We start from the raw sequence: 13204 nt of genomic DNA, 5'->3' as shown, positions 1-13204 counted from the left end.
TTTAGCAGTTATGTATTCCGCACGTGACACGTAGTCACAATGCGCGCACTGAAAACGTTTTTCTTTCCTTTCACTGACCACAACCTTCTCATAACTCGGCGACCGTCTTTTACGATATTTCCTTTCATCATCGATCTTCCTCAACGTCAAAATTCCGTGGCAAGTTTTTGACTCCGTATCCGCAATTAATGACACTAGTTCCCTATCTTCATATTCAATCACCGACTCATGCAGTTCAACGATAACTTCCATCCTTACAATAATCAAATTCAATCAACAGGTGTAAACAGTGGCAACAGGAAAGCAAGTTTTAATCAGATTTGAAATACACAACATACGAATACGATTGAGTGTACTATTCAAACACTGGAAAAAGATAAACATAAATAGACTGATTAACACTGGGATTAACACCCCACGGGCAAAAGCCCGAAGCTTCAACTACTTAAATATATACATTGGTGCATTCACATCTTTCAGGTGGAAACGGCGGAGGTCGTCGGAGGTCGGTGGAGGTCGGTGGCGGAATTCGGTGGCTGAGGTCGGTGGAGGTCGGTGGAGGTCGATGTGCGAGTTAGTTGTGGTGTAGTTTGGTGTAGTGGTGTAGTTGTGGTGTAGTTAGTAGAAATAGCTATAGAATAGCTCGTGAGGGTATCGCCACTTTAAAATATTCATGCATGACATCGAGTTATTCGAAGTTTTCGAAATTTGCTATGTACAGTCTATCAGGTCTTTGTATGTACAGTCTGATGTGAAACATTCTGTGCAGTTTTGTCCAATAATGTAAATTAGGCTGCGAAGAAGGAGGACATTCTGGGATGTTTCTTAATCGACTTTGGGCAGACTGGCAGAAGTATTTACACTTCTATTTGGCTGTTTCAGTAATGGTTACTATTGAAAGTCAAGGGTACAGCACTGAAACTCACTGTGACCAAGGTACGGGGAGCTGCCACTGATGACTGTTATACAAAACTGGAAGCTTTTCCAAAATCTCTCTCTGTGTAGTTTTTTATGCTGGTTTATCTTTGCTTACAGCTGCTCTCTGGGCACTTTGACTGCAGTGCCACCCGGTGTATTCATTTTTTTCGTGTTTTTCCTTCTAAGTGATTGCTTGAAGCACTTTTTGGCTTCCTAAATCTCTGCAGACTCATGTTAAGTACAGCTTTATGAATTGTTCTTTTGTCGAATTTAATTTTGGCATAACAAATAAGTGGTTACATCATATTTTGGTCCATTTTGAACAGATCACTTGAATTGCTTATATGGGTGTTCCTTTTAATGTTGTCTTTAGTCATTTGTTTTTGTATCAGTGGTTGGCAGTTCAAAAAATTGGCGTGCAGGCCGTTACAGCCAATTCGACTAGATGCATGTTCGACGAGGACACCTTCAGATGTCAGCAGCGAGGTTCCAACTTTCGACAACGGCCACGACTTCGACAAGAATTTAAAGAAAAAGTTGAAAATTTACGAAGAGTTTCAAATAACAAAAAAAATGAAGGAAGAAAGGAAGGACCGGACTGCTTTCTTGATGATTTTTTTTGTGATTATTTCTTGATTATTTTGGTGATGCTGGCTAATATTATTATTATTATTGTTTTCTCTAAAATTTTTTCGATGCACAAAATATGTTTACATTCATATTTTGCGACGCTTTCATTTTTTTCGAAGAGTGAAGAGGCCTTAAGCCTAGATTTAGGACGTTTTTTAAAGATTTTTTGGACCAATTTTCAAATGAAAAGACAGAGGTGAAGTTTGTAAAAAAGTTTGCAAATTAATGTGAGAGATGCAAATTAATGTCAAAATTATGAAACTGTTTGCAAAATAATGTGAGAATTTGCAAAAATTTGCGAATTAATGTCAAAATTGCAAAACCTGTTTGCAAATATTTGCAAATATAATATATTATTTTACAAAGTCTGTAAATCAATTTACAAATTTTTCCGAACTTGACCTTGTGTTTGGACTAGGGATTGGAAAAGAAATGAGGTTACCTTATCATAATTTCTTCCTTGTTATGATGATTGGAGTGAACGGTTGTTTTGGTATACACATTTTTAGCAAAACTTACGGGTTAGTTGGCATCCGGATTTGAGACTGGTTCAGCTGACTGACGCGTCCCGTAAGGTAACTTCTTCGGTAAGGTAAAAATTTTTTGAAAGTTGTTCGTCGTGTCGAAAATTCTGGGCTAAAAATGCTGGCGGGAACTGCTGCTATCTATTAAAATTTTGGTTTGGGAGCATAGGCAATAACTTTAAATGCTGTGGTTTGAGCCTTTGTATGCATATAAGCTGCTGTGATGCGCTCTATAAATGCTTACTGGGTTTTCTCCAATCAATCATGAGTCTAGTTCATGCTAGGTAGTGCATTAATGAAACTCTTGAACATTGCGTCACCAACTTCATCTCTAATCTAAAGTTTTACTATATTTATTTCTAAATCACTCCATTCTCAGGCTGCTAATTCTTCTGCTTATAGGTCATATTGTTATCTGCCTAGTAGCTGTGGTACAAAGCTATTCACAAGTGTTGCTGCTGGTTGAAATATTAAATTTGATCTAAACAGGTCCGACATTGACTTCAAGAAAGGTCGCTTTATTTGCTCATACCTAGTTTCTTCGGCGGCTTGAAGTATGGCTTGCATTTTTCTGTCAAATTGAGTTTGCACCCCTGTGTCGCTCAATCCTCGATTTCTGTGGAAGGCTAATACTGCTACGCTAGTAGCTCTAGTTTCGAGAGGTGATTTTTTGGATATCATTTTCTGAAAAGTGTGTCATACGGAATGGATGTTAACCTCAGAATATCCATTACCGTATTTTAGTTTAATTTCATTTTATGATCTCATTTCAAGGGCAGATGCTTCCATTTAGTTCATCATGTGCTTTTTTTCAGTTTTCATGCTTATTTTAGTTAATCTTGATTTCTGTTCAGGTTCCAGACAGGAAGCTGTCTATTCATGCATGTAAACAAATTTTAAGTGTGATTAACTTGTGATCTAAAATAACTTCCTTTTGATCTTCATTTTACCTTAATCCTGTTTCATTCCTCACATTTGCGCTGGTACAACTCAGTTGTAATTTAGCGTTAATCAATCGCTCTTCAATTTAGATAGTTCAACTTAAGTTGAGCCATTCGCATCGCGAATACCGACTTCGTAACTGAGAAATCAAATAATAACAAGTAAATAGGCAGACGCGGCGCAATTGCTTTCGCGAGTTCAAGTAAGACGCATTCGCTACTCATTTGACTTGTCAGAAAATAATTGAGTATAAAAAAGTGATATTTTCAGAATGAGAACTTTTCCAGTTAACTTTCTGAAGGTTTGGACGATTTGTAACGCCGCCTCACCTGATTGCTATTTGAATCTTCGACTCTGATTAAACAACAGTAAATCTTCTGAATAGATGCTCTCAATGGCGTAAACTTCACTGGCGCGATTCGGAGTTATTTCTTTTTTTGAGCACAACGGCAATCGAAATTTGTATGTATAAAATTCACTGAGTAAGATGGGAAAATAAGAAGAGGTCAAAATCACTCAATTAGTTCTATAGGCTTCTTCTCATTGACTAAAAGAAGAGTTTAAAATCATCTTCATCAATTTCATATCATTGCGTCCAAAGGGGTTCGTTTTAAAGATGTTCGCGGGTTTTTCTCTATATGCGTATCAATATTTAAAACGATTTTTAGGCTGAATACATGAATGCTATGGTTTTGTTGGTATGATGTTTCTTGCTGTAGAAGGGAGTTGTTGCTTTGCGTTAATTTTCGTCCTTTAAACTATTCTGTTCAAGAGGTTCAGATAAAAGATAACGTATCAAGTTTTGCTTTGGAGAAAGAGGATCAGCTCTGTGAAGTTTGAGAACATAATATACTTCAAATTATGACCAAAATTTTTGGTAATTGTTCTTCACATTAACAAGATTTGACTAATTTTTCCATTTTTTCAGCGCCCAGGTTCATATGTGAGCCCGGGTCCAAAGCGGAAAATTTTTGTAAGAAAAGCAGTGAATGTTCTGAAATTATGTAAGGAATATGCTGAAAATGTTGATAGTTTAGTTTTAGGCAATGAATGTGCTAGAGAAAAATGTTTTCAGCACTTGTCAACACATTTCTTATAAAATTTTAGCACAATCTTTAGCGCATTTCTCATATAATTTCAACACCTCAGAATTTCAGCAAAATTCTTACATAACTTCAGCAATTTAGAAAATTGAGATTTTCAGAACTTGCAGAACAGTCTTTATATAAAAGTTTCAGGTGCAAGTTTGTTACTTACTAAATATATAACGTAGTCAGAATGTACGCTCCTTCTTCTTTTGCAATTCTGAAGGGCCACCAATAAAAAGTCAGCGTCGTTTTTCTAAATGATAAATCACATTTTTGGAAGAGAACAACTGAAATGCGTAACATTTTTCATCAGGTCGAGTGGAAAGAAGACTATTATTCTTAAACTACCTGGTTTCGTTCAATCAAGTTTTGTGACAATATACTACTGCTGCGATTACACTGCTTTATCTTAAGAGTTGAACAAACTCTTGCGTCTTTTGGCAATTTTCCATCTGTTTTTTTTTAAGTTGGACTGCTCTAGTACAATGCTCTTTATTCTTGCTCCCTTGCTGCTTCTGTATGTACAGGAGCAGAAAAAAAACAAAAATTCCAAATTGGCAGTTTTTCAAATTGTGCGTGCAAAGCGTTGAAAATGCGTAAGATAGCTGTTGAAATTGTGTAAGACAAGGGCTGAAAATACTGAGCATTATGTAAGAAATGCTTTGATAGTCGCTGAAAAAAATATTTACCTGCTGAATTACATAAATATTCGCTTAATGTGTTGACAATTGCAGAATTTTGTGAGAAATGTGTTTAAAAATTAACACATTAAGCCATTAACTGCGTAAGATTTATCATGCGAAAAATACTTTTTCAAGCGCTGTCAGCGCATTTCTTACATAATTGTCGGCGACAACCTCGACCCGGGATTTCGGGGCCTAAGTAAACACTGTTCAAACAAAACTATTTGTTTACCCATTAAGGAAGAAGACGTTCTTGACTTTAAAGTAGCGTCTCTGTCTATGTGAGGGTATTCCGGCAGTCTCAGCAAACAACAGCGATGCTGAAAAGAAAAAAATATGAGCAAATCAGCATCTCCACATGTTTTCTGAAATGATAAATATTTCCTACCCAGGCCAGACTTCTGAAAGCAAGACACCCCCCAGTTTAGACCTCGACTTATGAAAAGACTTTAAAAGTCTAGTGAAGGAATTGGTCTTTATTGACTATAAATACACAGTCCAGCGCTTGGTTAAAGTTTAGGTAAAGTTTTTTAATGGATCCAGCTAATTTTTTTCATAACCAAATAAAATCGAGCGTAGTCTTTTCCTGGGTCAATCCGGAGTCTGTTCATAAGTTGAATCAAGTCCATCGCAGTCTTTTTACAAGTTGAGCAAGAAAACTGATGAAATAGCTATAATGTACTGTCGAAAAATTTTCTCTTTTAAATTTGAAAAATCGATATTTTGAAATCTTCCTGTAAGTTCTGGGTGCGTTTTCCTCCTCTTTTTTTCAATCGAGCTAGGAATCGGCTACAGCAGAGTTGAAAACAAACATTTATAGGAGATTTGAGCAGAGCACTAGGCATAAACCAGGCCCAAACTCTATCTCTAAATAAACAAACACAATCACGCAGAAAAACACATGAAAGCGAGAGAGAGAGAGAGAGAGAGAGGGAGAGAGAGAGAGAGAATTGGAACAATCCAGGGAAGTGCAAAAGTACAAAAAAATCTCATTCAGACAGCATCTCGATTAAAAAAAAAAGAATTCCCAGAGGAGACTTTACCTAATCGAAACTTTTATTTCATTTTTCATTCAAACGGATCTTTGATATGAATCAAACTCCATAAAGTTGGTAAAACCCAGGTAAACACCAAAAATACAGATGAAATATCTCATTTCAATAGCATGTCGCCCAAAAAAGAAGAATCCAAAAGAAAACGTTTTTACCAAATCGCAATTTTTATCGCATTTTTTTTATTCCACAGGAGTTTGACATTGTTTACATTGCATAGGGTTGGTACAACCCAGGGAAAAGCAAAAACTACCAATGAAACCGATCAAAAAGATAATATTTGAAACTCCCTACATAAAATATCAACAAAATCGATAATCAGTACTTCTCACATAAACTGTCGGCGATACCGACAAAATGACGACAATGGACAATTCTTACATAAAAGCCGACTATATCGACAAAAAACGGCAAAAATGACGTTTCTTGGGTAGGTTTTGTCACTATTTCTTGACACCGGATGTGAACAACTCCTTGATACGATAAAAAATAACCTGTACCGATATTTTGCATATTTCTACACATAATTTACTTCTTCGAAGATATTTGGTAAAGTTAATGTAGATTTTTTGTTAGATTTGTGATTCATAGCGGTGAGTTTCTTTTATTAGCCCTCAACTTATTCACGGCTATTCTTTCTTCTTGTTTTTGAAAAATTTTTCAGGCGTATGCATACTCCACATTGCTGATTTTGAACGCGGAGCTTGCTTAGGCGCAAAGAAGTGCAAAGACGGTAGTTTCCTAAACGAATCATCAAAAACGATAGTCTCCTAAAAAAATTCAAAAACGGTAGCATCCTAAAAGAACGATCAAAAAAAGCATTTCCTAAATTGACCGATCAAAACGATCCAAAACGATCAAAAATGATCATTTTCGACAATTACCCGTCAAAAATGCTCAAAACCGATCAAAAACGTTGATTTTCCACATTATTTTGACCGTTCTGAATCGGTTTGCTCGACAAGTGATAGCACGTCGGGAAAGTGGCCGAAAATAAATTCGAAAATCGTTGCATGTTACGAATTATTCTAGAATTTTAAATTTTCACTCGAAAATTATCACTCTTAGTAACCACAATCAAATGAAACAAGCAAAAATTTAGGTCAAGCTAAAGTCGAGATTAGATCTAAAGTCGAGCCAAATTCTTTTCATGGAATATTTGAATCGAACATGGTCTTTTCGTACCACTTTGCGGTCGAGCATTTCAAGTTAAGGTTTAGACCTGGGCCTTTGTGTGTTTGTATATATTGGTCAGTACCAATATAAACGCGGCCTCAGCCTGGGTTTTATCCGCGGTCTAAGCCTGGGCTTTAATGAGCTTCCTGGTGAAGTTGCAAGAATCTAAGAAGCCAGTCCACATATCTGTGGCTCCCGAGGTCCTTATTTTGAGCAACCCAAGTTATAAAAATGCCACCCATATCAATATCTAGAACTAGTTTTCTGCTGGTTCAACATTTATGGTTTGCACCTTACCAAGCTTAGCATTTTGGACCACAAATTACGCCAAACATACTCAATCCCTATTTAGTGCTTGCATGTTGAATTTCACGTCAGTAATTACAGCTCTGGAAAAAATGTATTTTATTTGTCGACGAGTTCCACAAACGTCTCAATTAGATGGCTCTCAAAAGAATGAAACGTATAGCTAATTTACTAAAAAGTTACTCTCTTGCAAACTGTCGAAAAGGTTTCACAAGTGTTCCCAGCACGATCTTGTCAATTGAACTGCCACAAAAACTGTCAGAAAAAAAAGGGAGATGAACCATTGATAGTTAAACACCTGATAGACAGGAGATAGATAATTAATTGATCGGTTATAATGAGTTGTGATAAAAATCGGCATTCTCATAGTATACTTTTTGTACTTTTTCGCTCCTACTTTTTCATTCGGAATTCTGAGAAGTGATTAAAAAATTAAGTGTAGTGAGATTAATAAATTCTATCGACGGGATGAGAAACAGTTTTTCTATATGATGCGGGGAACAATAAAAAACGCTCATTGTTGATAAAATTTTCAAAAATTATAGTTTCTTTTCCTGTTTTATAAACTCGAAAACAGTTTTTGAACCAAGTTTTGAACAAGGAGCAGTTTATGCATTTCAAATGAGGAGACCCAAACAGAAAAAATGTTTTTCCAGTTAATATCCGGAAAGACAAATATTAAAAATTTTTAAATGTCGAATAATTCGATGGAAAGAAGCAAAAAACCCATGGAAAAGAAGCGACAAAAATCCACAAGTTTAATCTTTAATTCACAATGTTTTAGTTGTATGTCGCTTTGGTAAGCTACCGCAGTGGTAATCAGTGCATTGGGGTTGTATTCATGAGATATACCAAGGTTTCGGGATAAATTTTGAAACCATACTTAGCTTCAATAGTTTTATGCTCATATATTCTATACTAATACGGTCATCTCCAAAAATTTTTATGTAGAAGCTTCATTGTGTTAAATCTCTTTTTGATTTTTTGTTCGCACTTTATTACCGGTTGAAATAAATGCCTCCTTTTTTAAATTGAATATGTCATTTGAAAATTTTTGGAAAAGAAGTGTACATGTATATAAGTAAAGACAGTCTATCGATAAAGTTTCAATTCAATCAAGCGATTATAACATCGACAGAGCAAAGTATTTTTTAAGCAAAGATCAATCAGTTAACGTATTATCGGCAACACGTATAGGCATTAGCAACACGTATAAGCATTAGTACGATCATAGCAACAAGTGGTTTTTTAGACGGCAATTTTTGCTGCTCATTTGGCCGGTATTTTGTCTGATAGCGAATCAGTTCAATGCCAGTCACCATTTTGTACCAATGACTCCAAAAACCCGAAAATTATTGAGCCAAACCATGTCCCATTTGATTGGTCTTAGGATTAGATTTACCTGAAATTATGTTATTTGCACCTTTTCCGAGCTTTGTAGGTAAATTGGAAAGATTTCTATGCATAGTTAAATAATCTATTCTGATTGGCTAAGAAAAATAACGCATTTTGGCATATTTGCCTCGCTTACATATATTTACTTGTTAACATCTTCCGGCCCAGAAGATGTTGGGAGGATAGGTACCAATTTTACAAGTGGGTGAACAAGCGATCCGGGCGGCGGAGCGTGCGACGCTGTCTGAAAGGTAACGGAGTTCAGTGATCCGGCAGTAGGGTAGTATCCCTTAGGATTGGTCTCCTCAACTACACAAACCAAGTCATCAGTCTTTAGGTGTTCCTCGGCACGCCTTTGCCACTTAGAATGTCGGTTCAGAGTTGGGACAAACTTTTTGATCCAACGAGACCAAATAGCGTTAGCGTAAGATTGCGCGCGGGCGTATTGCTTACGGTGATCAAACTCATCTACGCCAATGATGGAAGGGAGACTACGTGCTTGGTTACCGAAGAGAAAATGATTACGTGTTAATGCGCCTAGGTAGGACGGGTCGGCGCTTACGGGCGTTAACGGATGTGAATTAAGCGCCTGTTCGACCAGACAAAAAGTGGTACTAAAAACTTCAGCTGTGAGGCGACGTGTTCCAATGATTGTGCAAAGTACGCGCTAGAAACTACGTACTAGCTTCTCCCAGATGCCACCTTGGTGTGGCGCACTGAGCGGGTTGAGCCTCCAGTTAATGCCTTTGTGGGAAAGTTTCACGGCGATGTTGATGGTGTTTTTCGATGTTCTCGCGTACTTTTTTTCCCGCACCAACAAAGTTAGTACCATTATCAGACCAAATAATGGCCGGTGTACCCCAACGGGAGACAAATCGCTCCACTCCCTTTACACACAAACTGGCGTCCTTGGACGGAACGATTTCAACATAAACGGCACGAGTAGTTAAGCACGTGAAGTGAAAACCCCATCTCGCCTCGGTAGTCCTACGTACAGCAACGTAAAACGTGCCGAAGTAGTCGACCCCGATGTTCAAGAAGGAAGGAGACTGGTATGCAAGTCTTTCTACTAGGAGGTCAGGCATGATTGGTTGGATAGTGGCAGCTCGAAAGTTTCTGCACGTGACGCAGTTGGATTTAATTGAACACAGTGAGGATCGTAATTTGAGGATGGTTTAACGTTCTCGAACTTTAGCCCGCAGGCAGTCAAAACATTGATGATGATGTTTAACGCGGGTGGGCCTAAGGAACAGTTTTACAAATGCAAGTCGTTCTTCGAGAACGATAGGATGTTTTACATCATAATCAACTTCGACCGGCCGTTTGATGCGGCTAGCGGAACGGATTGGACCATTTGGTCCGATAAAGGGAGAAAATGGAGCAATACGGCTACTCTGTTTAACGGATTTGCTTTCGAGGAGATCTTTTCTCTCTGCATTGAATGACTCTCCTTGGACAAGATTCTGGAGATGACGCTCGGCTTCGTCAAACTCTGTGGGGTCAATGATGCTACCATCGGTATTACGGTAAAATTCGTAAGAAGCTAACAAGCGGAGTGCGTATGCTGTTATCCGTAGCAACTTCTGATAAGAACTGTACTTATCGACGGGAATTAGTTGCGGGGAGGCTCCTTAGTTGACTTGGTTACGGATACGGCCAATGATGTATTTGTATCGTCAGTTTCCTTAGTTACTATACCAAGTTTGATGTTTTTAACCACATCGGTGTTTGGTTCGGAGGGGAATTCCTTGGTTCTTAAAAAATCTGGACCCCTCACCCAGCTACTTAATTGCAAAACCTCAGCGGACATACCACGAGTAGCGGCATCTGCCGGATTATCGCTTGAGGCAACGTGATTCCATTCGTCAACGCTAGTGCGTTCCAAAATCTCGCATACCCGGTTTGCAACAAATATTGGCTGCTTGCTTGTTGAGTTAAGCCGCTGCAAGACGGTAGTGCTAGCGGTCCACATAAAAACTTTGTTAGCATGCACAGTAAGGGCTCCACAGATGTCTTGTTTCAAACCAGTGGCCAGTAGGGCAGCTTGCAGTTCTGGCATTGGAATTGTCATCACATTCATAGGTGCTACGCTTGTATAGTTCGAGGATGTGTGCTATGTGTAGTTCGAGGATTTAAAGTTTCCGGAAAATAAAAGGCTCCTTGGTATAGTGATTTCGGCAAGCTTGCGTAATTCTATACACCATTCGAGGAACCTTTCACGAAAGTCTTTTGGTAGCTCTTCATCTCTATGCTGCCCGCTGACACGCCAGATGTCTTTTAGTAACAATCGGTCACCAACAGTAAATGGTGTCACTAGGCCGATGGGATCGAATTCCTTAGACACTAGGCTCAATACCAAGCGTTGTGTTAAAGACTTCGTTACTGTACTGAAGGTACCCCGACTCATAACTAGAGTATCATTGTTGTGATCCCATTTCAACCCAAGCACGTGCGAAGATTACTCCTTAGGTGAAGCAATTACCTTTGGTTTGGTGTCTGAGGCGACTCATCAATTTGGTCAGCCAGAGTTGGTGCATTGCTTACAAACTTAGTAAGCTTGAACCCACCTGAATGGAGAAAAAGCACCAATTCCTTCGATCTATTGAGGGTCCTCTCAAGCGATTCCACTGATTCCAAATAATCCTCCATTTAGAAGTTTTCTAGGACGGTTTTGGTTGCTTCCGGGTACTGACTAACATTGTATCGGGCCGTGCGTTGCAATGCTTAGTTAGCGCATTTGGGCGAGTCTTTAGCCCCGAATATATGGCGCGTGTATTGATACACTACAACATTTGGTGTGGGGTCCTCCCGCCATGAAAAACGCAGTGATGGCTGGTCACAGTCAGGGACACCCACTTGGAGGAACATACATTCGATTTCTGCGGACAGGCGAATTCAGGTTGACGGACTGTGAGTAGTACTTGGATTAAGTTTTGTAGCAGGTCGGGGCCAGTGAGCAAAGATTTATTCAATGAAGTACCGTGGAAATTTGCTGCACCATTTAAAACCCTACGCACTTTCCCCGGTTTGTTCGGGTTGATTACAGGATGATGTGGGAGGTACCACTCTTTATCTGACCACTGCTCGACCTTGTGAGCATCAGGGACTGTAACTAAGTAACCTTTTTCCAAATCTTCACGGATGGTATTAGCATAATTTTCGTTCAATGTTGTGTCTCTCGAGAGCTGCTTTCCGAGAGACTTGAGCTGTACCAGTGACGAAAAGTAGATATTCGGGAGCTGGATGTTGTCATCAGCCCATATCATACCATCATCGTATCTTTGGCCGTTATGAAAAGTTGTTGTTTCAAGTATTTCTTGCGCGCGAGCATCCGCTGCGGATCGTGGGTCAACCTGCTTGAACGCGCCCTACAATTCCATATCATACCCAAGACTTAAATGACAAGCTAATTCATAATCCTGTTCTACATTGGCTTTGAAACACGGGGACTTTTGCACTGCCTGAACATATGTTTATCAGGCAAACAAGAGAAACAGAGCTTTTCTTCAGCCATAACCTTGGCTCTTGGCGCGGGGGTCTTTTCCTTAAAGCTGGTGGCTGCCTTTGCATACAATGCAACTGAAGATTGATGTGGACGACGAATTCTGTTGCGGCTTAAGATTACACTTGTGATGCGTTTTTACAGCAAATGGCTTCGAAGCAACTTTTTTCTTGTTTCTGAATTGTTTTGTATCCTCAGCCATGGTTTTAGTTGCGGTATTCTTCATTAAATCGCTTCGGCTTTTTCCTTTAACCAGTCGTTAAATGTAGAAGAGTAGGTTTCATCCAATGCTTTTTGACCGTTAAGAGTGACCACGACTCCTTCATATTGGGTGGAAGCTTCTGTACGGCGATGTTGAGAAGCGCGGCACTCTTTAAATCCGAGTCGTATGAGAGCGATTTGAAGACCCCGAAAAGACTTGAAATGCACCCTGAAAAAATAATGAGGTTGTCGCAATTGTGCGTCTTCAATGGTGGAAAGCTCTGAGTTTGTCAAATGGGCACTTAAGACCGCCTGTGATTGGCCAAATTTACGTTCTAAGGTCCTCAGTGCGTCTTTGTACATAGCGCCGCAATAGGCGAACTCAGCTATAGCTGTTTTAGGTTTACCTGTTACGAGGGTCTTACGGTATGTCAATTTACATCATCAGTCAGGGACTGAGAGTCAATTGCGCTTTTAAACTGACCATACCATTCGTGACACTGTAGGGGATCACCACTGTATTGGTACAATTTCCATTCAGGTAGCGGATCATTCCTCTTGCTCATTATGGCGTCAGCCAACGCCCTAATAAGGTTTGCGTTTTCGGCTGCTGGCGTCGGATGTTTGGGGTGCCATGGGCCACCACAACACAACGGTGCAGGTGCTGTATGAACGTACATTGGAGGAATAATTGGCTTGACAAAAGGTGGTTCGATGTTAGTTGCCGTACTGAATGGGTTTACTTGGTTGCTACAGGTTTTTGCGTGGTTGCTATTAAAATTTTGTG

At 39.2% G+C, this 13204-nt stretch overlaps 1 protein-coding gene across 1 annotated transcript in view; it reads right to left on the bottom strand.

Moving 5' to 3' along the window:
- LOC142338062 (prostate-specific antigen-like) overlaps positions 1 to 13204 on the bottom strand; it is a 75267-nt gene that overhangs the window by 51443 nt on the left and 10620 nt on the right. The window contains exon 3 of the mRNA XM_075387695.1: positions 5018 to 5105. Within this exon, the coding sequence (XP_075243810.1) occupies positions 5018 to 5105 (88 nt within the window). The remainder of the gene's footprint in view (positions 1 to 5017; positions 5106 to 13204) is intronic.

This window comes from Convolutriloba macropyga, chromosome 4 (assembly GCF_964194025.1).
Source record: "Convolutriloba macropyga chromosome 4, txConMacr16.3, whole genome shotgun sequence".
NCBI classification, from domain to species: domain Eukaryota; kingdom Metazoa; phylum Xenacoelomorpha; order Acoela; family Convolutidae; genus Convolutriloba; species Convolutriloba macropyga.
Note: the sequence above shows the minus strand (reverse complement) of the source record. Positions and strands in the feature narration are given on the sequence as shown.